Source organism: Channa argus, chromosome 10 (assembly GCF_033026475.1).
Source record: "Channa argus isolate prfri chromosome 10, Channa argus male v1.0, whole genome shotgun sequence".
NCBI lineage: Eukaryota > Metazoa > Chordata > Actinopteri > Anabantiformes > Channidae > Channa > Channa argus.
The window spans coordinates 17704792-17729494 of NC_090206.1; the positions used below are offsets into that span (position 1 = coordinate 17704792).

General features: G+C 40.1%; 1 protein-coding gene across 1 annotated transcript; it reads left to right on the top strand.

The window, feature by feature from the left end:
* Window positions 1–1283: 1283 nt before the first annotated feature.
* zdhhc9 (zinc finger DHHC-type palmitoyltransferase 9) lies at window positions 1284–24148 on the top strand. Its single transcript, XM_067518096.1, has 9 exons — window positions 1284–2147; window positions 9561–9721; window positions 13298–13456; window positions 15136–15273; window positions 15664–15710; window positions 16579–16683; window positions 20241–20344; window positions 20595–20697; window positions 20880–24148. The coding sequence occupies exons 1-9, from the start codon at window positions 1984–1986 to the stop codon at window positions 21060–21062; spliced, it is 1164 nt and encodes a 387-aa protein (XP_067374197.1). The 5' UTR covers window positions 1284–1983; the 3' UTR covers window positions 21063–24148.
* The last annotated feature ends 555 nt before the right edge of the window (window positions 24149–24703 follow it).

Below are 24703 nucleotides of genomic sequence, written 5' to 3' on the forward strand. Positions count from 1 at the left end.
GTCTACAGCTTCCAGACAGATAAAGGATGTTTGGCTGTCTGGGCTCTGGCTCTCAGGGTCCAGCCCTGAGCTGATCAAGTGCCAGCTACTTGCCTCTGTGTAGCAATGAGCCCATAATAGCTGGATGACTGAGCTGAGACATTATTGACATTTGCATTTTGTCATCTTGCAGATTTTATCCAGTTACTTACAAGTAAGGAAAGCCTACATCAGGAGCAACTTGGGGTTCAGGGAATTGGCCAAAGTCACTTTGACTTTGTGTGTCCTCTAATTAAACCACTATCCCCACGGTTTGTGGATGAGATGCTTTATCTCCTGAGCTGCAGCCAATCTCAATCACAGTTACATTATTATATCAGTACTTATGAGATTTTTGAACCATGACAGACCCTCCACAATATATCATCTTTTCAAATAATGTTGATGATTGGACCACAAAAATTTAAAACTTTAACTCATCACTCCATAATATGCTTTTTTATGCTATTTGAGCTTTTGCGTATCTCAGGTTTTTCAGCGTCTGAAACAGTGGTTCCTTAGCAGATCTCCTTCCACAAAGGCCAGTCCGATCACGCTTTTTCGGACTCTGGATGGATGAACGTGGCATCCAGAGGAAACTGCCAGTTGCTGAGCCAGGTGTTTGCTAGACTACTTGAGGATTAATACGGTCATAACCAAAAGCTTTTCAAATGTACTGAATTGTGGCTGGGTTGATACAGGTGCAATGAATCTGATCTTGTCTGCCAAAAAAATCTGATCTTGTCTGCCAAAAAGACGTCACGACCAGGTACAAAGGGAGGTCACAATAAATACTTGTCTCTTTAGTCTCTTTTTTCTAACAGTGTGGATAGAATACTATTGCTAAAACGAATAAATACATGCACAATATTTTGTCTAATATCACATGCGATGTTCTCATCAAAGAATAACCTTTATGCACAGTTTTGTATGAAAAACATACACAATGGAATAGATAAAATGAAACAAAATAAAATACTGTGTCAAGGTATCATACGTTCATTTAAAAAAAAAAAAAAAAAAGACTGAGGGCCTTTGCTCTCCGGAGCCTTTAAATTACACATGGGGCAACACTTGAGGGATTAATGCATCTAGTGTCTAATTGGTGTTACACACCTCTAAACAAGCGTTCCCCTTGGGTAATACAAGCGGGGAATTTAGCATATTAATGTGGTCTAAATTGGACCTTTATCACAGTCCTTTGTTCCTTTTGATTTTACCTGTCCTGCCCCTTTAAGATTAGACATTTCAATCTAGGCGTGTTTCCTGCTGCCATTGACTAAAACCGAGAACTGGCATCCTGCGGGAAAAAAACGCACCCCAAACAGCTCTACGGACGTTTGTGTCCACACAGGCTGCGATCATTTCTTATTTTCTAATAGATGCCTCTTAGCCTGGCGGCTGAATGTCCGTGCCCAGCAGCGTGTCCATAGCAGAGTTTCTGTGAACACGGAGCAGCTCGCCTGTCCCATCATTTATGATTTATCGAGATGATATGAATGTCAGTCGGTCAAGGTCCGCTCTGCCAGCGCAACTGCCGGGGCTGGATTTTCTAGCTTCTGTTGGGAAACATCTGCCACAAGCATGAATGGATGAATGTCTACTAATTTCCAACACTGAGTGAAAAGGGAGGATTGAGACTGACCAGAGAGGAAGCCTCACTGTGGCAGTGACATGCTGCGGCTCAGACAGGAAACTGGGAATAATGTGGATTAGAAAACACTGATTATGGGACTGCGACACTTGTAACAAAAAGAAAATGCTCCACAGTCGTCGCTATGTGCAAAAATCTTTATCATTACGAAGCAAGTCTGTGATTTTTGCCACTGGACTGTGCGCAACATTACCTGAAGTGTGTTTATAAGGATATATGAGCGCACAACCCTCTTCCAGTTCATTGCCTGAGTCTATTCACAGTTTAACACCTGACATTAAAGAGGAGGACCGATCTGAACACAGGACACCATGTCGGCGGTGATGATAACGCGAAAGGTGCGAAAATGGGAGAAGCTTCCAGGAAAAAACACGTTCTGTTGCGACGGACGGGTAATGATGGCCCGGCAGAAAGGGGTCTTCTACCTGACCCTGTTCCTCATCATCGGGACCTGCTCTCTGTTCTTCGCTTTCGAGTAAGTCCAATACTCATTCTGACTCCTGAGTCCCATGAGAATTTTGACTTATATTTTGGCCAGACAGTAAGTCACTTCCTGCTTCCCAGTGTAAAATCTGGGCCTGCAGTGGTTCTTGTCCTAATCGATCAATCTGCCAATTATCTCGTCCATTAATGGGTTTTCCAATGAAATGGCAGAAAGCAGTTTTTGGTATGATACATTACTTATATGATTCATTCAGTGTCCATAAATAACTGCTCCGACGCCACTTTTAAGGCTCATCTCACGCATTTCACAATAGCTTTAAATCAGTGTTCGGTTTTTCTGAGCCTCTCAGGCGTATTTTTAAAGATCAGGTTGCTCTCTGGCTTAGTATTTTCACTATAAACTAACCTGTAACCTCTTATATTTCGTTAGATAAGTTCCCAGACACACTGTGGATTCATTTTTTTGATACTCATTATTCATTTCCTGACAGAGAAAAGATTTCTGAGTGACCACATACTGGGGTGTTTAATGAGCAATAACCCTTCCTGTCGAGTTTCCCTTTGGTTTTCAGAAGGGAAAGCTGCCACCTTTTTATCTCAGCAGTTCTGTCTCAATCCACTACTCCTACCAGCACCCAGCAAGCTCATTAGCCCTGCAAACAATGTCTCAGTGCAGCATGTGAACCCAGATCCTGTAAGTTAAGGGTGTACAGAGCTCTGTTTTGCAAATGGAGAACATAACTGAATGATCATCAGAAAACAGTTTTGCCTTACATTTAGATTGCTTTTCTTATCCCCCCCCCCCCCCACACACACAATTTTAACTGACAAATCAGGCATGATTGAGCTCAAATAACCTCTCCTGAGTGTGGGAGTGTATGTAGCCACCAGGCCAAATGGATTTGGAGCATAGCTGAGAAGAGAAGTAGTTGCTCTGACTGGTGCCAGGCCCTTCCCATTTCTATCTGCTCTGCACTTTCATGGCCTCCTGTTTCTGACCAGTGAGCCTGGTCAGAAACAGCTGTGAGCGGCTCAAGTGCAGAGCGAGAGATGGTTTTGCTCACAATGAACATCCAGAACCCAGAGGAAGGACTGCGGTGACTGATGACTGGAGGGCTGTTAGCATGCTATGTTCATATTACAGTGGAATATAATTATCTCTCCTGGGGGGGGGGGTAGAGATTGGATCCAGACTACATGGGGGTAATTTTCACACTCGCCATTACACGGCGTGTTGATACATATCTGATTCAAACCTCTGACAGAGTAATTGCCTTCTGTAAAAAGACTCCAAGGTTTAATGTGATCACAAACTGCCCATTTACAACAATGTTTAACAGTGTTTGGTATTGTGAGTATTAGGGCAGTAACTAACAATCATTTTTAAAATAGATTAATCACTTTTTCTAATGATTGTCAAAAAATGGTAACAAACACCTATTTAATTTTGTACAGCCTACAGTGATCTACTGAGATTATTAGCTTTGTCTACGAGCAACAGTTTGTTCTTTATCATCATACATGACAGAGGTAAGCAGCAAACAGAATTGGTCACAAAAATAGCTGATTATGATGTTCTGTCAATTAACAAATTGACTTATGGTTTCAGCTGGAGCTAATATGATTTATAATATCATCACTGTACACAAACCCCACTCTGTGGCCATAATTAATCAAAAACGTAATTTGTAGAAGGTTTGGAGTTGATTCAAAACGGTACTTCAGTCCATTGCACATGCAAACGCTGCATGATGGTGCATCATCATAATCTAATTTCAAGAAGCACTGCTTTTTGTGCAGGTTAATTCTTGTGCATGTAGTTCATCATTGTGTTATCACATACTGTATATCTTCCAGCGCTTTTCCTGTTTTTTTGGGGGGGGGGATTAATTTCTGTGCTTTGAGCTGAACCCTGGCAGTGATGGCGGGGGGGGGGATAGAGAAGACAGTGTCTTGGCGTGGGCTGTCTCATATTAAGCACCAGCAGAGTAGCCCTCTCACTTTTATCACCAGCCATCAATATCCCGTGCAGAGAAACCTCTTTGTGCTTTAATTTGTGCTAAATTGCGGAAATGAGGACGTAAAAGCAGAGACTCATTAGGAACAATTAAACAAATTATTAATTGAAGAGTGGGCCTGGCCTATTTTTCTTTCCTTTTTTGTATTCATCTGTTGTTTTTTAACCTTGTTGTAACCCTTTTTACAAACAAAAGCAACGTTCAGTAAGGTTTGTATATATTCAGAAGATTCCTCACAGTTGGCATTTTGATGGTTTGGCCATCGTTTCTGTGTGTGTATGTGTGCACGTGTGTGTGCATGTGCATATGGAGCTTGGATGAAGGAAGAAGAAACTGCAACACAAGGACAGCGTCATCTGTCTGTCCACCCCAGGACGCTGAGACACGAGGCAGGAGAAGCATATGTGCGTGTAATGAGGCTGATCCTTTCTGTCTGTGTACTTGTTCTTTGTCTACAAACAAATGCTGCACGGCGCTCAGCGTTTCCAGCTCCTCCAGTCATCTTGATAAATTGACAAGGTGTAGTGTAAAAGCAGAAGAGATGAAGGGCTGAGCCTGCACTCAGAGGAGATCTCGTAGCAGAGCCCTGAGTGTCTAACCCCTCCTTGTCTCCCTGTTAGCCAATCAGGAGAGAGGCAGGCCATCAAGGCTAAATGAGCAGTAACATGATTTATGCCCTATTCAGAGTGCATACTGAATTTACAGTAGCAGTGATCTGCAGGCTTTTGTTCTCTGGAAGCTTCCCTGGCAGGAGGAGAGTGATATATTTTTTTTTTACCACACACAGAAATGTAATGTTTTTTCTCACTTGGTGTTTGTTTGAAATAGATGCCCTCCCTAAAATGCATGTTCAGTGACGGATCCCTCTTTAACAATGCTGTGAAGTCACTAGCCTCGTTTCATAGTTTTTTAATTCAATGAATATTCTATAATGCAACATCTGTGATATTATCTTTAATCCTTGTACATCTCTAATATGGTATTTAAGTGTTGCATAACAGCAAGACTGATTTAAACCAGACAACAGATGTACGACACTGAAGATTTAGTCTATCCTCTTTTAAAGTCAGTCATACCTAGGGGTTGTTATTTCAGAGGCTTTAAATAATGTTTCTGGCTTGTGTAAGGTCTACACAAGCCTCTCATGTATTACTATTACATTCAAGCTCAAGAGCAAAGCATTCAGTTGTCTGAAAAGTAAAAACCTAAAAAAATAATGTCACAAACCTTACTGCTGTTCTGAGGGTTTCACTAGGCCACTCAAACATTTTGTTTCTCGAATAAAAAAGCCAGGGGAAAATAAATAAATAAATGAAAGCATTAAATGTTGTTGAACTGCACTGAGGGTGGCTGGTGTTTATCTTTCTGAAAAAGGATGCCTTACTGTGACTTGAAAATCATGATCGCTCTGGAAAAGGTTAAGATTTGTTTGAGATGTCTGCTTGAGAGAGATGTATGAAATTCCTCTGTAATTGAATATTTACCAAGTTTGGTATTGGAGAGAGTTTCTGTGTGCGTGGAAATGGAGAAAGGGCAAGTAGAGTTTGAAACTGAGTCTCCAGATGTTTGTGTGACAGGACTGTTACTGAGGCTCACTGCCTGGACCTCAAGCACATAATTCATTCGTGGGATGATTTATGTAGGTGAGGTTGCAGCTTACACCTTTTAAGTATTAATAAAGGAAGGGCTTGAAATGTTCTACAAAGGTATGTCATGAGTCATCAAGACATGACATGGTGACCCATCATTTTTTTTATTTATTTTTTAACAAACCAGTATCTTCTCACCTTTGTGCTTGCATCAAGTTAAGAGGGAAATCCTCTAGTAGAAAGTCTGCAGTAGACACACCCTAATTCATCTAATGCCAACCCACCTCATAGACACACACACACACAAACACACACACACTGTAAAGTGAACCTCACCCTTTCAGTACAGAAAATGCAGATGGTAGCTTATCTTTTTCTTATGTAACACTGTGTAATTGCTTTGTGTTTGCTGTGATTATTGTCCTTATCTTACCTGCTGATGGTAGGATTTTTAAACAAATAAATCTTTTTATGAAACTACATCTTCTCTGTCCACTATGTGATGATTTTATTATAGTTGTGTCATAAACCTGGCAGAAAAACAGGAGAGACAGAATTAGTATATATTTTGTGATGGGGCTTTAATTGCAATAAAATTGTTCAAAATGTCAGCAAAGGTTCTTAGTCATCTAGGGTTTGGTTATTCAAAGGTTGAATCATGTCAACTGGACTTCTTTCTTCTTTGTTGTAAATGTGCCACTAGTCATCCAAGCAGTTTTCCTCAAGCAGTCTGAGGAAAGTCTGCTAGGGGACCCAGTTACATCCTCTAGAGTAGGTCTTGTTTCTCAGCTGGCCTGAAAAAGGGGAGGTGAGTGAGAGTAGGGCAGAGTCTTAGGTATGTAATGATCACAACTCTTAACACCCTACACCCCCCTAGGATGAGATCATTAGTTGTGGCCTCCCTGGTGATTGTGTGAAGTGGTCTTAATCCTCCTGGGGATGATGAAAAGACAGCATGGAAAAAATGGGGGACAGTTCGTGTGTGAGACCTCCTCCTCTGTTGAGAGAAGGATTCACATACTCCTCTTATACCATTTGTGTTCTCTGTCAAAAATGTTTACATTGTATTCCTCAAATAAGTGTCCGTTGTCTTTCATATGTAGCTAAACTGCTGGTTCTAGTCCTGAGGTGCTGAACACTCTTGACTGCATTGGACTGCTACACTATGTTGCTCCTCTTGTGTTTTAGTTTTCAGTTTTTCGGGTGGACGAGTCTCTGTATGGTATGTGCTGTTGTCTGAAAATCGTTCAGCTTCTCTGCCATTCCAGCCGTGTTAGGAATCATGTTTGACTCTGAGTCTCTGCTCTCCCCATCTTCCTCATGGTAGATCTGGAGACCACAGGCCTTGGAAGCTGTCCTCTGTTGCCTGTTTCACTTCGTTTTGGCATTCTTTGAGGTAGGGATGTTTTCTGCTCCTGTGGTGAAGCGTTCTGACAACTCCTTGTTTGTGTTGCAGTTTGTGGTGGGGAGGGGTCACACTGCAGCTACTGGTCATGTGTAGGGGTTTCCTATAGATTTTGTATTTCTAGGATGCAGCAGATCTCGACACTAACTGCACAGTCCAGGAACACCAATCAGAAATTGGGGTAGGGGATTAGGGAGTCCTGGTTTCCCCACGTAGATTTCTGTCAAAGTGAGTTGATGTCTTTGCCATGTTTGCGTGTAACCAAGTTTCTAATTGGCTTCCTCCAGCTGTGCATGTGCATAACAAAAGGCTGCAAAAGAGATTAAGCAGCTGAGTAAAAGAATGAATGAAAGGAGAGATCATTAGCAGGGCGGCGACGCCGCCTCATTTTAAAAACAAAGTCTGCACAAAGTGGCTCGTAGAGTCTAAATAAGCCATTTTCACCCACAGATTTTTCCTCCTTTCTCTCCTCCTGCGTTGTCACTCTGCTGTGACACAAAAGAGAAGTCATAAAGTCAATGCCATCCCTATTTGGAGTTGAATGTTGCATAACAGGAAGATTGATTTAAAATTGTAATTGGTATTATTTCAGAAAACATAATATTATGTACTTGAGTAAGAACAATAATTGTAAATGTGACTCCCTTTTTTGAGTCTCTGTGTCTCAGTCAGGCCTCCCTATTTTTTAAGACAAGCCTCTGAAATAAACATAAAGACCCTCTAGTTAAGCGTAAGCACTTGCATAATGCGCATAGCTGCTTTCCACTTCTGCAGCCAGTTTATCATGAACCACAACCAGAGAGTCAAAACATTGGGTAACAGAGAGAGGGGAAGTTGCATGTGTGTGTCATTTGATGGTTTGATTCACTGCCTTGCTGATGAAAACCTTTCCCCTGATTAAGTTTAGTTTTCCTGCTGCCTCTGTGGTGACTGATGATCACACAGCAACATTGTGGCAGTACCACCCTGCTCCTCGGCAGCACAGGAAACGGTCACATCCAGGAAGGACGAGACTGCTTGATGGGAAGGGATGATGGAGTGTGCTTCGAATACCTACCGGTCATCATTACGGGAATTGTGCTTCATCGACAGGTTGCCTCCCCCCAGTCCAAAGCTCCTGGCAGCTCTCTTCTGCTCTCTGCACTGACAAATGGGACAGACATACCTCACAGGCCTTCTCCAGTGGAAATTTCTATTGATTTGATCCCTGCTCCTATAGTTTCCATTAGTGTGAAAAGGCCCTACAGGGAAACTGCTTGGACCAGTTTAGCATGTGTGTGTGTGTGTCTTATCAGTGCTCAGGAATGCTGAAGTACCTGGTTCATCTAAACTGTGTGACATAACAGGTGGACTTTGTTTTCTACCATGGTTTGCTAGCTGGGAGTTGTTTACTCAGCTACATCCCTTTTAGTTTTAACTTCCTTTCAATTGTGTATGTGTGTTAAGAAAGAATCAAAAGACAAAATAAAAATGTGACTATTAGTTGTCTTGTCATAAAGAAAACTTTTTTTAAAACACTAATTAAATTTAAACTCATATAAAACTGAGTATGTACCAAACATAAATTACAAACCACAGTTATTTGGTTTATTATTATTTAAGACAAAGGCAGGCATCTAATTCTCACACTTTCCCAACAATTGTTGGGACACTGAATCTTCACATGGTTTTAGTGTCCAAACATCCCTCTCTGCAGCTTTATGCATGATGTGCAGTACAAAACCTAGACTTATCCAGGATGTTGAACAATAACTTGCCCTCCTGTAGTGCATCATTAGCATAGCATTATAAATATACAGTCATTTCCAAAAAGGTTACAATTCTGAACTTTTATCTGATATCCATCTTTTGATCTTAAACCCAAATGTCTGCACTGTACAGCAAAAACAAATGAATTCAACTTGCCGTTCCAATACTTTTAGAGGGAACTGTATGATCCCAACTACACAGGAGGTAGACAAGGCCATGCAGTTTAACTATTAATATCTGCACTCCGAAGCCTTTTCTGCCGCTCTGCTCTGTTCTGTCGCAGCATTTTGCTCTGCAGCTCACATCTGTTATCACGCTGTGCAGCAGGTTTTTCTGCAGAAGCCCTGCTGGCTAATCTCAATGGCCTGGCAAACTGTGTTATGCTAATGTTTCTCCACTCTTCTAGAATGTGAGAGGAGTGTGGTGTAATGTTATTTATTCATGGCCATGACTTCAGCACAAACCAGAGAAAGGGCAGCTCTCATAGTTCATGACCTTATGCTCACAACACCAGTTGAGAAAATGTTTGTTATTGTTGTGTCGTGACATTTCTGTTAAGGTTGTTGTGTCTGCACCTGTCTCGTGTAGCAAGTGCATATGAAAAATGAAGAAGAACCAGTTGCTCACCTTCTCCTCACCTTTCTTGACCCATTTTTCCTTGTCTCTAATTATTTCTAATCCAGATGCCCATACTTGGCCGTCCACCTGTCTCCTGCCATCCCAGTGTTTGCTGTCCTGCTCTTCCTCTTCGTGATGGCCATGTTGCTGAGGACCAGCTTTAGCGACCCCGGGGTGCTGCCGCGTGCCCTCCCAGAAGAAGCTACGTTCATTGAGATGGAAATTGGTGAGTTACAGGAAACTTCCACAGTATTTTTTTTTTATTTATCTTTTAGAAATACTTATTTTAAGTTTTGTTTTTTTTTGGCCTTTCTGTTTATCCTGTGAGTTCAGGTCCGCATGTTGATTTGGCACAGATTTTACACGGGATGCCCTTCCTGACACAACCCTCCTAAAGTTCTACCGGGCTTGGTCCGGCACTGCACACCTGGGGATGGGAATGGGCTGTTAGGGTTTCAGTGTCTTGCTCAGAGACACTTCGACATATAGCAGGGATTGGGCATCGAACCACTGACCCTGTGGTCTGTGGATGACTGCCTTACCAACTGAGTTACAGCCGCCCCCATTTTTAGTTTTTTTGTATAATATTCATGACTGTATAAGCATCATGAAAACAAAAAAACATCTTTAAGTATTTTAATGTTATAAATCTTTCTTTTTTTAGCCATTACTTACTGTAACACACACACACACACACACACACACACACCCACACACACGTGAAAAAACAAGAACAAAACAAGCAATAATCAAGAGAAAGAAACCAGAAAAAAAGTAAATATGAATATTAAAAGCAAATGTATTAAATATAAAGAAGTGAAAAAGTAGCTATACAGTTTTTGTTACATACTATATATGGAGAAATATCAGCTAGAATTACATTTTAAACAACCAGACGTGTGTTTGATAATTTGCACGTGTGATTTATTTATTTTTTTTATTATTTATAATTTGGAATTTGATCTTTATAAACTTTGGGATTACAAAATGTCAATTTATTGCTTATAATAGGAAAAAATTCTACATGTTCTCACTGTGCTCGTGCATTTGTGCACCCCTGAGCAACAATGCTCAGATCCAGTGCAGGTTTATGCAGTATTGAAGTAGCATGCAGCCTAATGTGACAGTGCAGCACCTGTCCTTGAAGTGTACATATTCACAGTCAGTACTGATAATGCCACCAGGCACAAACTCATTATCAGCCATTTAAATGTTAAGTCAACATCAGGACAAATGGTTCTTACAGCTCATGTCATGTTATATCATCCTGTACGGTAGGTTGTTGTGCACATTTTATGTCGTATAAAATGACATCCAGACATGTGGACTGCAAGTCGGTGTAAGTGAAAATGTTTTGGATGCATAAATACTTGAGTGTATATGGTAGGTAGTTAAGCAGTGAGCAGGCGGCCACAGTGCTGTTGGTTTATTCATTTGTTTTTCATTGCTAAAGGCTGGGTGTGCTCATCCATGGATTTAGAGCTCAGTCGAACACATTCATTACAAGAACTCTGTTTGTCTCATTATGCAAAACAAACTATACAATGTATAATAATGACAACCAACCAACCCGCCTTTCCAAACAAAAACAAAACAGTCTCGTTGTCTTTTATTAGTGCTCTGTTTTTTCATGTCCACTCAGACTTACATCTGGAGTCATTCTGTGGAGCTTTCTCCCTTCCCTCCACGTCTGCTTGCGGGGCTGTGCAGCATTCACTCTTTGTCCTTCAGCCATCGCTTGTTCCCTCTCACCCCAGACAAGAGGCACGGGTGGGGACTGCTTTTTGCTCCTGACAGAGGAGGGCTGTAAAAAAAACGAGGCTGAAGCACTCACTTGTCTAAGAATGGCGTAGCTGGTAGCCAGCACTTCTCTCATCATTACCGTGACTCATGCTGGATGACAATGTCCCTGTGATCTAACTATCTGTGGCCGTGATTACTGTGATGGAAAATGCACAGCTCCTTATGAAATATGTATACGAGAAAATGCCTGACTTTTAATTGTTAATTTAAAAAAGAAATAAAAAAGGAAGAAAAGGCGAGCAAGTAAAAATAAGAAACTATAGCAAATAAGAATATTTCCAAAAACTACATCCTTTTTCTACTGTATTTCAATTCCTGCTTTTACATGCAAAAAAAACAATCTGTAGATTCTGTTAGATTTGGTTTTGTTTGCCTTGACCTTGTTTGGTATGTATCCTTCCAAACACTCCACTCATAGATTTTCAGTCGTATATCTCCCTTTTTTGGTTCCATTTTTTACATTCCATGTAACACATCTCATCGATTCTCCCAAAATAGCAATATATCCGTCGCTTACAGTGCATTAGAAAGTATTCAGACCCCTTTTACTATTTTTCTTCTCAATAATTTAAAGTCAGTGCCTTATAGTGAAAAAGTGAAACCAGAATGTTAGAAATGTCTGGTTTAAAAAAAAACACAAACAGACAAAAAAAAAAAAAAAAAGGCGAGAAACTGAAATAACTGCTTACAGTGTATGTTTTGATATGTTTGGATTCCTGGTTGCCCTTATGTGTGTGGGCACGTTGATGCTCTCTGGCAGGTACAGATGTAGGATCTAATTCTGAAGATGAGGCAGGCATGTTGAAGAAGCCTCCACAGCCTGTATGTTCTGTCCCCTCAGCCTGTTAGCGGCTAGTCCCAAGGGGGGATGCTAATACAAGGAGAGCAATGCTCTCCATCTGTATAATGCCACTAACAGGCTGAGCTTTCCTGCATGAGGGAGTGGCACCATTCCCCATGAGTGATGACTCATTCACTTATTCGCCACTGGTTTATCCACTAATCCTACATTCTTTAGATCTATAATGCAGTGCTTTGTGGCAATCTTTATATCTGAAGATGTATTTTGCATGGGTTAGATACAAGCTTGTAAGCATGCTACTTTCACTGATTTATTTATGTGGAAAATGTTCTCCTAATGCTCACTGAGAGCTTTACTCAAATCGTGAATATTCAAAATCATCAACGCAGAATTTTTCTACGCTTGTGTCTAAACACTTTCTCCAGCTCAGATAATCTCATTTATTACATTTTTTGAACCTTAATGTTTCCCCAGAAAGTCAAATGAGCATGCTTGCTCTTTTCCATTAACTCCACATTCGCGCCTGCTCAGTGCAGCATGTTAAGTATAGATTTCTCCCTAACAGATTCTCTCCTGAGAGACTCCAGCCAGCAGCCCCATGGTCATTAGCCAGCCTCTCTAACCTCTCAACTCCTGCAGTGCAATATAATCAGAAGGATCACAATTGCTGTGAAAAGGGAATGTATGAGAATTTCATTTTGTGACAGACTGCAGGAGCAAGAAGATTTTAGATAAGACGGTATAACCACTTCAGTGTTGAAGGTTAGCTGATGCCCAAATAGAGCAGGGCACAGTGCACTGCAGTGTTGCTAATAAAGGAAATTAACAACTCAGCAGTGATTACACACAAATCCACCATCAACAAGAATGCATCCAGTCAATGCTCTTCAAAGTCAATCTCTTCGTGTTTTACTGAACTTATCTGAATCTCACATTTCTCGCTGCCTGTTTAAGACATAAACAGCAGGTAAAAATCTCATTACAGTCTAATAATGTAATCCAGTGCAATAGCTCTGCATGACGTTGTTTTTTCTGAGAGGCGTATAGTGTTTTTTGGGAAGAGGGAGTCAGAGGTGTGCAGGTTCATGTCCTCTGATGTCGTCATATTGTTACTAGCTAACATCTTAAAAAATATTGCATTTTATGACAGAGGGTGCCAACTCCTGCTGAAGAATGTTGGCCTTTTTGCTTTCACAGAAGCTGCCAATGGGAATGTCCCTGCCGGGCAGCGACCTCCTCCCAGAATCCGCAATGTTCAGATCAACAACCAGATCGTCAAGCTCAAGTACTGCTACACCTGCAAGATCTTCCGACCTCCTCGAGCCTCTCACTGCAGCATCTGTGACAACTGCGTTGGTAAGAAATTGCTTCCATCTGTTGTCAGAACCTCAAATTGTTCAAACAAAGGCTTTAAAAAACGAGGAGGTTAAGAAATAGGAAGATGAGAAACGTTTGGTGGGGAAAATAGCTTGCTGAGTCTTGACCTTAATTTTGTCTCTATTTTCATGTGTCACAATAATTGAATTATTTAATAATCATAGCTTTATAAATACATGTGGGACAAAAGGAGAACTTCACACAGAAAGTATATTTAACTCTGTGTGTGTGTGAGAGAGAGAGAGGCTATGTCTGTCAACCTTGTAGAACAACAGTCATTTGGCTGCTGATAATTGAGGAATGTGTTTCAAGGGAGTGTAGACTCATAATATACATGAGACAGTGGAGGCTCAGTGAGGGAATAAATGCTCAGTCATTGTGAACACTGGTTCATTTGTGTCCACCTGCTGTACACATGTGTACACACACACACACACACACACACACACACACACACAGTCCAAGAATGACACAGCAGCCTGCCCCAGCCCCATTTTACTGCAGTCATGGCTTTTACTGTTCAACCTAACATACTTTATAGCAGCCAAAGTCACTTACTGAGTATGTATCACAATAAACTGACCCCTTATTTGTTTATGTGCAGGGACTTTTGTGATTTCTGGACTTCTGCATTGCTGCACAACATTGTGATTTTTGTTGGATTAAACTACATGAGTTTGAATATCAGGCTGACTTTCTGGTCTTATTTCCAAGAATCATTATTTAAAATTGTGACTACAGTATGTAACGAGACCACAAGTGCTGGTGGAAGATGTATTCAGATAATTTATTGCAAGTTAACAAATACTCAAAGTAAAGGATCTGAATTTAAAATGGTACTTCAATAAAATTACAATCTGCTCAAAAACAAAAACAAACTTAAAGTACTCTTTATGCAGAATCTCTCATTTTTCATTAATACATTTAATATACTGATACATTCATGTGTTCATTAGTCTAATGTTGAAGCTGTTAAGCTGTAACAACTTATCCACTGTTTTGTTGACATGTTTTGAAACAAATAATTGTTTATCGTACATACTGTATTTAATTAATCTGAAATGTAGGTATATGTTTTAAAAGTACAGTACTCTGGTAAACAACCTTAGGTTCTTTGCACCACTTTGAGGGGGTGTACTTCATGGTACTTTACTGACAACAAAATTGTCTGTGCCAACTTCTTAGTAAACAATCTATTGGAACATTGTGGAAAGATTTTGAGATGGTTATTATAATTCAGTATAGGCACAAATGCTCTCAACAGCCTAAAAGATAAACGTTTAAAAGTTAACATTAAAAAAACATTTTTTTCTTTAGAGATCTATTCAGGTATCACATTTGTTCACAGTATTTAGATGTAAAGTCCATCTAGCTAAGTGTCCATTGCAGGGAAAAGTATAAAGGAAGATGTTTTATCTCTTTTGTATGTTTGACCCTGCCCTGCTTTCATATGGCTCTCCTCCAAGTGATGGCAAAGAGGAACTGAAAACTATATTTAGATGCTGCTGCACAAAGCTGCCTTTGACTACAAGCCTGCAGATATTACTGGTGTATATTTAACATTCATTTGAATTCCCAAAAAATGCTTCTAAGAAAGTTGTTGTGTAGCCTCTGGTCAAATTTTCTTTCATACGTTGACCTCTTTCTCTTGTTCACAGACCGTTTTGATCACCACTGTCCGTGGGTTGGCAACTGTGTGGGCAAGAGGAACTACAGGTACTTCTACCTGTTTACCCTGTCCCTCTCCCTGCTCACCATTTACATCTTCACCTTTGACATCGTCCACGTGGTCATGCGTAAGTATCAAACACACAGGTGCATCGTGTGGGTGAATGAAACATCTAGAGCAGCAAAAATGTGGCAAAACAGGAAGGATGATGACATACAGTATGTGTGAATGCAAATGCATGCGTGTGTGTTAAACTTCAGACCAGGCTTCACCTGAAGCGTGACATGACACGCAACAGCAACTGACAGCTTGACTTGATTCCTTTTTGATTCTTTTTACTCTGACAGATTTGAGACTGAGGGCGTGTTTCTAGTCAGGACACTTAGCTCTGGGCTTTTTATTTTTATAATATGTGTAATATGTCAGAACTGGGTGTATTCAGGAGAGAAAAGTGAAATGAAAGCAATGGGGATTTTGTTTTAAATCTATGTTTACTTTTTAAATTCTCTGTTCACAGGTTCAGTGGATAATGGCTTTTTGAGCACGCTGAAGGAAACACCTGGAACATATCCTTTTAAGCACTGCTTTTCTAGAATTGAAAAAGCTCTTCTCAACTACAGCACCCAAACTGCTTCCTAAACCTGCCCAAACCAAAAACACAAGAGCTACCGTGTTCAGCTAATTAGTACATCACACTCAGTAGTAAGGGTGCGAGATTTCAAGCCCAGAGACACAGCTACAATAAATATAAAATTCACCACCAGTACATAAACTCTGAATGCTGTCAGATTTTAGGCTCCTGCTCTTCAGTGAATGTCGGACATTTAGCAACTTCAGCCAGCGTCACCTGAGACGGGGGTAACACAGGCCTAAAGGATATTTAGTCTTCATCCTGTAACACTGAAAGGTAAATATACTTAAAAATACACACAATTAGGCACTGCACACTAAAGTAAGCAGCCAAACAGTGTTACAATAGAACACAATAAAGCTATAAGTTTTTCTACATAACACTGGGATTAACTTCATTGTCCTCTATTCAGGTCATCAATTGGTCAGGATGCTATTGTTTTGTCTTACACAAGTAGATATAGCATCAGTTTTCTAGCACAAAATCATGCATGTAGCTACCATGTGCCTTTCTAAAAGCCATTTTACACGGTGCTTGTTTTATAACACATCAGTGTAAAAATAGGACTGTAAAAGCTAAAGATGCCTGTGCATTTTTGAAATAATATTACATTTTATGGATTAAATTGAAGAAAATCCCGCCACTTATTTCTTTCTCCTTTCTTTTAACTTTTTTTTTTTCACTGAACATCACTGGTTTTAATCGTGTTGCATAACTGTTGGGCATTTTGCTGTCAGCTGTTTAATCAGTGACCATGCCTCAGGCAGAAAACATCTGTTGCTGTTTTCTTAACATGAGTTCACGGTGCTGGAGGTGTTGGTGTGTTTCTTCACCCTGTGGTCAGTGGTGGGACTGACCGGCTTCCACACCTACCTGATCTCTCTCAACCAGACCACCAATGAGGATGTAAGTACATCTTGCAGTTGTTTAAACATGTGTGGACACAGCTACAGCTTGTGTCCTAAGGTCAGATCGGCTTGTGATGCACAGTGCTGCACTTTGCATCTAGTTTGTTTTTATGTCTTTTATACAAATGAGCCATGACATGTTTTTGTACTTCTAGTGGCTAAAATTAAAGCAATCTATATCAATTTATATGTACTTATCCATGTGTATCTGTTCATCAGATAACAAACATTATTTTTCCTGGGCCACACGGAAATTAAAATGTATCGTAATTAAGGTTTGAGGGTGGTAAAGCACCTGAGGCTGTTTAACTGCCAAAAGCAAGAAAAACACCAGAAGGTTCACTTGAAGAGTGCAATTACCAATATCCAGCATTTGGCTAGAAGTACAGAAACACTTGATAGTTTTACATAGATTTTTGACCAGACACCTGAAGCTTAAATAGGGGGGAACTGAAATACTACACAAAGTATTTAAACTCAAGAAGGAAATGCTTCACTCTTAGTGGAAGTACACAGACACACTTGTGAAAGTACCGCAAATGTCATGTTACCAAAAAAAGGTCCAACTCAACCATAAAATAAAAAAAATAAAAAATGAAGAAAATCTTACAAAGCCCCAAGGTTTTTGGGGAGTTCTTCCATATTCTAAAGTTCAGATATGAAGGGCTACACAAGACCTTAAAGGAAGATTTTGTTTCAAAATTAAATGTATGTAACTTTAAATAGGCACACAATGAAGATAATGTATAGTTTTAAGCACATGTCTGTAAATATTGTGATCAGACAGCCTGGAAAGATAAACTTGGATCACTGGGATGTAAACACTACAATTTCTAAGAGCACAGAGCTGTTTCCCTGACAACAGCAGCACTGAAGGACACGGGGCTGGTAAACTGCAGATCGTTAGACAAGGCCGCTACATTGTAAACTAAAGTAAGGCAGATGGAGAAAGTGTTGTGACCTCAAATAAAAAAGAAGCAGAGACTGTGAAAAACAAGATCCTACCTGAAACTGGAAGATTTATTTATAACTGCTGCCAAAAATAAAGGCTGACTTCACGTCACATTTATTTCATCGTCTTTTCTCTAATCGGAGCATATTATGGTGTGACCACTCTAAACTGTTTTTTACAATTCATTAATCCTATTTTTATCCTTTTAAAAGGGAAATGTTGCAAATACAGCTGGGGCACTTTTATAGTGCTCTGGGTCTGGGCTATATGACTAATTGGTTGGTAAATACAGCAGCTGGGCTCGTCTGGTCACCAGCATGATGAGATACTCTAATTAAATATAAATATGCATCACTAAAATCTAGTAGAAATAATGGGAGAATCAAGCTGAAACAAACCAAACCAGCTTGTCCTTATGTCTTTTTGGCTAAAGTTACAAAAAGAAAATTGTGATGAAAAATTAGGAAAAAAGTATTGATTGCTTGAGCACATAACCTCTGAGTCATTATGTAGTCGCTACACACACACTCCTGCTGTAAAGCAGGTGTAAAGCAGATGAGTGGTGATGATGGAGGTGGATGAATCCACAGAGGGAGTTGTGTCTGTGTATTGTAATGTTAACAGTGGTTTATTGGAGGCTTTGTTAGCCCAGGTCTGACTGCAGAGGCTCTGACAACAAGCAGAGAGCAGCAGCAGCAGTGTTGGAGATGGTGGGAGGTTCCACATGGCTGAAAGCAAGAGAGTGTGCTCATACTTTGTTGTAATGATTAATTTATAATTTAGCTTTTTCTTTCTTGTAGGATGGTTGGTCTTTTTTTTAATTATATTTGCATTGAATCAATAATGAAGCTGTGCAGTGTGCAGCCACGGTGTAGTATTGCTCCAGGAATTTCAGCGATGGCGTTTCAATATCTGGGATTGGCCTAATAATAGATGCATCGATATCTGCAGGGGCTGGACGAGCTGCCAGAAATCCTGCTGTGACAGAGCATGGAGGAGGGGGAAGGGACTGGGTGAGATAGAGGGAGGATCAGTGGAAGATAGAAATGGTGGAATGAGGGCGAACAAGAGAAGGCACCTTGAGTGTTGTAGCTACTGTGGTCTCCCATAGGATGACACATGGCCTGTTGGCTATGCCTCCAAGCACACGCACACACACAGTAACACAACACTGACTGTTGTGCAGACTGTTGACCTATGGTGGAATTGATGATTTGGGGGCCCCAGGCAAACCCAGATATCGCTCGCATTCATGTTCAATTCTTTAAAAAGAGTATTCCTCTCAGGTCATTTTTTTTACAGTGTACAGTGTGTTCAAAAGCTTGAGACCACAAATCAAAGTACTTACTGACGTGGTGTGTTAAATTCATAGCTTGTGAATTTAACACACCATAACATAGCTTGTACATAGGATGTACAAGCTATGTCTGTTTTAGATCTGTGACATTTGGGGGGAGTATAGAGGCATGAATAAATTTGATTTAAATTAGTTGGTATAAATGTTGTGAGGAGCTGCCACAGCAGTTGCAGGTAGTCATTCAAAATATATAATCAAAGTTACTTTATTTTTTTATTTTTTATTTTTTTTACAAATTTCTGTGTGCAAATGCAAAATATTCGCACTTTCACCAAAAAAATAAAAAAGCTTTCTACAATAATGATTAAATTCAAGCTAAAACACCAAAATTGAAGTGAAAGATTCAAAGTTGTATCAGGCAGCACTGAGAGTAAAATGAGCCACTTCTTTATGTGCAAAGAAAACGTGAGCCAGCCATCCACACCTGCTGCAGCACCAGCTTTCAGATTGAATCATGACTGACATCTACCAAGCCATCACAGAACCTGATATTTATTGATCTATGATCAGTCAGTCTGACAAACATTAACACACACAGTCTGACTTGACTGTCCTACCTTAAACCAGGTGTTTTTTCTTCCTTTTTGCAAAACCCTAAGTCCACATCAAATCCAATGTGGATACTTTTCTATGTCATGCTTCATAGTTTGTGTCTAGAATTTTAAAACTATGATTAAATCATTTAAGGCAGTCAAATGATATATTAATCAACTTAGATCTTCTCCTGTCTGCATTATGGTGTCTGTAGATGAGGAGGAAATGGATCATGAAATAGGATTTTGAAAATTGACAGCAGTGTGGTTCTTGATCTTTTTTTTTTCTAAACATACCAAGTCAGGCTGAATTTTAAGGACTCAATGGGACTGAATGGGATGTTCAGGGGTTAAAATGTGCCTCCTGTTAGCTGCCTCTGCATATAAATGTGTTAATGCTGTAAGAATCTTTAGTATGAATTCTACGATGTTTTCAATGAATTACTGGTTTTAATCTGGAGTCGTTCTATTTGTTCGTAGCCGTTGGCACAGTTTTCATTAAACCCTGACAAGATCTTTTTAGTAGGTCAAACCCAATCCCGTGGGAGTCACATCTAAAAATGGAGCTATGCTTTTGAATAAAGTATGTGCACAGGCAAAATGTGTTTTGAGGGAAAACCAGGCAAGATTGTAGCATTTTTTTAGGATGTGTTTGCAGTGTTGTTGTTGGTTTGGTGCTCCAGTGAATTTTTTCTATATTGTGTTATGCCTAGATTAAAGGATCCTGGTCAGGAAAGAACAGAGTCCAGAACCCATACAGCCACAAGAACATCATCAAAAACTGCTGTGAGGTGCTCTGTGGGCCGACATACCCAAGGTAACATAAAGTGAAAGTGTTGCTTACAGTAGTCCCACACAAGGTTGGCTAATAAAAATTTAAATTTGACATGTTATTTATATGAAGGTTAATGTCCTCTGCTTTCTTCCTACTTTAATCAAAGAGCTCTGTATCAATGGCAGTGATAGATTAGATCTTTCTTTAAATCTTTCTTTCTGTCCTGCTTCTTGTTATGGTGAATAACAAGCAGGTTGCAGTTAGTGACTGATTGCCTTGTCTCACTTTGCAGCGTCTTGGACAGAAGAGGACTGATGCAGGACATATCGCCAGTTTCTGCAACGTCTGCTACACTTTCCTCCTCCTCGAGTGTCAACCCAGTGCCACAAACCACAGTGAGCACCCAATAATACATAACTAACCCTAACCCAAAAACACAGATGTACTCATTAAGTTTCTGACTTCATAACCAATAACTAGCAAATGGAAAGATTTCATAAACTCTGTACCATTAGGGAGAGTAGGTCCAGCCATTTTTTCTTTTTTTTTTGGTCAACATGCTGTCCTCTGTCCACAGAAAACCACAGCTCCACTCATCCCCAATGAGCACACACCCGATGATGCCAAGCCAAACATTGCTGCCTCAGTGCAGGCGAGCCCCTCCCCTAAAGAGGAGCACCCTTCTGCTTCCAAGCTGCCACCCCTGGCTTCACCCGAGACAGATGTAGAAACATCCATCGCCAAGGACAAGACCCATTAGCTGCATGAGGGGGGGGCTCTCATTTGTAGCCACTCCCTAGCTGCCGGCTGCCTGATCAGGAGCTGAAACATTAATAATAAATGTCAGATTACTGTGCAGGTGACTCAGTTGTGCTCCTGCTCTACATTTAACAAGAAGAGCAGAGTTCCTGCTGCAGCTTCTCTTTCTCCCTACTCTCCTCACCGCAGAGCTATTTGATTGACACGAACTCCTGCAGGAGGGGGAGTGATTTAATGGAAAGTCAGCAGCTTCTTCTGGCTCCTGAACACTGCATGGAAAAGACACACAGAGGGAGAAGCTGCTTGGAGAACCGCAGAGAAGAGACCACCTGTGGGTTGCTCTGATTGTCAGTACCACTACTTGTCTTTATTTAAAATTGTATAATGACATTTATTCTGGAAAGCCAGTTCAGATATACTCCATGCAAGTTTTTGGCAAAGACAATATTACTTCTGGACATGTATAGGACTTCATACATACAGTCATTTTTTTTTCATGTGCACATTACATGCCCTATGCAAACCCTAAGAGGGCTGAGGAGTGTGGATTAAAGGGTTTCATCTGTAAGTCTGAGTACACATGGTTTCCAGGCAGGGGGAGGACATAAAAATCCCTTGCTGAGATTTCCTAATGGCTTCTTCCAGGGAAGTCAAAATCTACCTTCTGATATTGCTGCATTCCGTACTGTTGATACTTAGGTGCATCTTCTTTTTTTTCTTTCTATATTTAATAAAATCAGACCCACACCTGTCCTTCTATTTTAATATAATCAAGGATGTAATGTTTCTTTGTGCACAGTTAAAGTCCTGTATCCAGGAGGAGATAGTTAGACTCAGTGTGAGAAAAGACCTGACTTCTGATGATCGTAGACACTTGTAGTGACAGTGCCTTATCAAAACAGTTGCACTATGAAGTGCAACTGAGGTCATCCGATAGAGAAGCCCCTCAGATCTGTTCTGATACAGCATTTATGGGAAATACCAACTTTTATGCACGGTAGTCCAGTGGTTCCCAACGGAGGGGGCTGCAAGTTAAATCTAAGAGTTTGACTCTTATTGTGTTTCTTGATGAGAATTAAATGAGTGATTCCCGTCTCAGGTCTGTACAGTAAATATGAAGCTACGGCCAAAAGACTGTTAGCTTAGCATAAACATTGGAAATGGGGAAACGGATACCTGGCTCTGTCCAGTGGTCCAAACAACTATAGTTTGTTTATACTCACTCAGTTTGTGCTTTTACAGCTGAGTCCTGAGAGTGAGAGCAATCATCTAACTCCTGACAAGAAGGCAAATTATTCCTTTTAATAAGAAGATGAAGTTGGCATAAAAACATATTTAGGCTATGTAATAATACAAATCTGTTTTTTTTTCTTAGAGAATACTGTGAATTTACCTCCATGAAATCTGAGGAGAGAATCAAGAATTGGTTGCAGAAATAGACACACGGCTGCATTTAAAGGCATCACCGGCCTTAAATGTTGGGAGCCACTGAATTAGTCTGTGTGAAGCAAAAAACAATCAAAGCCATGGATGAATTGTACATAGTTTTAGCAGGTATAGATGTACTAAAGCACTCAGTTGATGAATGAGGCGGACAGATGGCAGCAAGGTTTGTTCTTCTTTCTTTTAAAGACTAAATGCAGCCAGTGTTAATTATTGTACCTGTGAGCTTGAGCACCTCCTCCTGCAGATCTTCCTCATCATCCTCTCTCTTCCTGCTGCCATCTCTACATAAACATCTCTCACATCTAACTCCTCTTCTGTTTCCCCTTACATCCTTGTTGAAAATGGTTAAAGGCCGAAGCTGCTTCCACCACTCCGAGCCGAGGCACACAGGAGAACATGCCTACTTTTTACACATCTGTGTATTTCTGATGGTGCACACCCTTAATGTGGCTTGAGAATTCTTTGTTTTGTTCTCAAAGATCCCACGAGGAGAAGGGAAGGGGGGGGCAGCATCCCCAGAAAGACAAATGAGAGAAAGTGAAGCAAATTCTTAGTTTAAATAATGTTAGTAAATAGTGAGAATTTGTAACAGTGATTGTGTTGTATGCAAGACAGAGGTAGTGTTTGTGAAATATGTAGAATTTCTAGTGCTTCAGCAGAATTTTATCAGACTGTGATATCTTCCCACGATGATTCATTATTAGACTAAAAAACAGTCCTTTATTCTCTAAACATTCATTTATTCTCCATAAATGGAAAAAATATATAAACGTGGAAGAGTGAAAAATTAATTTTAGGGTGCTGCGTTTGTTGGAAGTTGAGCGGTTTAAAGTTAAAGTCGCTGAAATAATTCTATGTTTTTTTTATATTAAAGCTTTACCAGTGGATGGTTTTCCTCATTAGTAAAAAGTTGTCATTAAGTTTATTTATTTTGTGTAACCAACAGTCCACGATCTAAAAATAACTAGTTCATTCAGCTAAGTCAAATACAATAATTCAAAAGCAATTTACACATTTTGGCAATTTGTCCTTGAAATAAATAAATAAATGAAATTAATTTAAACAATCTCCACTGGAAGAGTCTGTAGCGTGCGTGGCAGTATTGTTTCTGTCAAGTGAAGAATGGTGGAATATTTGTTGGAAAAAATCTCCAAAAATATGTTAAATTCTCAACAAGTAGTAAAACGAGGCCATATTTTCTTTTAGGCCTTTTGTTTGTGGAAAGTACTTGAAGACAGTTTGATGTATCTAATGGCTTTGTGTTGCTGTCACTGACACGTGAGGATGCTCATTATGATTAGATTTAAGAAAAGAAAGGACGCTTATGTAGAATTCCGGTGTAACGCTTAAAGCAGACGGATGAACTTTAATTTGTAGCTCTAAAGGGTTTGAGTTGAGCTGCTGTATGTACAGTGTGATTCCTGTGTTAAAATGCCATGATGAGGTCAGACCTGAATGCTCTGATCTACAGTATCTATTACTTTATGTATACAGAGACAGTACTGTAACTTTGATGGAACTCTTATTTATGTTCACTTTGTTTAGTATCAACACTGTGATTACATGTATTGCATTCAGTTTACTTCATTCTTTTTACATGATCAATGTGTCTGGTAAATAAACATTATTGTCTTATTATTATTTATCCTTTAAATGAAGTTTAATTTTGATCTGAGTTACTGTAAAGACACCTTGAGGAGATGACTCAGCTGTCTGGCTCCCAGCACACTCAGTTTATTAACTACAGGTCTAGTTTCTTTACAGGTATCTGTGGTCTTGGATAATTACAAATGTTATGATTTTTTTTTTTTGTTCTTTAGTCAGTGGGTGGGAGAGGAGTGCTTTTACAATATCCCTTGACTAAAACTAATGTACTTCTCAATTTTTTCCCTGGTGGTTCACCATTTTCACCATCAGGGGGGAGGCCTTGAGGCCACATGTTGTCATCTGGCCAGAGAAAGCAAGAAAGAAGGAAAGCCACCGAGTACCAGAAGGTGTGCAGGGACAAAGGGTGTCCCGTCTGGCACGGCTGAACTTTAATATGGCGCCATTCCTGCTCAGTTGACATGGAAGATGCCCTAGGGTCAGGGGAAAGGAGACAACAATGGCAGCTCACGGGCCACACAAGGGAGCAGAGTTGATGAGATCAGCTGCAAGCCTGGGGAAAGTTGGACGTCTTGTGACAAAGATGAGGTC

Bases quoted from the DNA above. Each gene is read 5' to 3' on its own strand.
- zdhhc9 (XM_067518096.1), top strand. From the start codon at position 1,984: ATGTCGGCGGTGATGATAACGCGAAAGGTGCGAAAATGGGAGAAGCTT. The intron at 15,274-15,663 runs GTAAGTATCAAA...CTCTGTTCACAG, and splicing joins CATCGTCCACGTGGTCATGC to GTTCAGTGGATAATGGCTTT. The intron at 20,345-20,594 runs GTAACATAAAGT...CTCACTTTGCAG, and splicing joins TGTGGGCCGACATACCCAAG to CGTCTTGGACAGAAGAGGAC.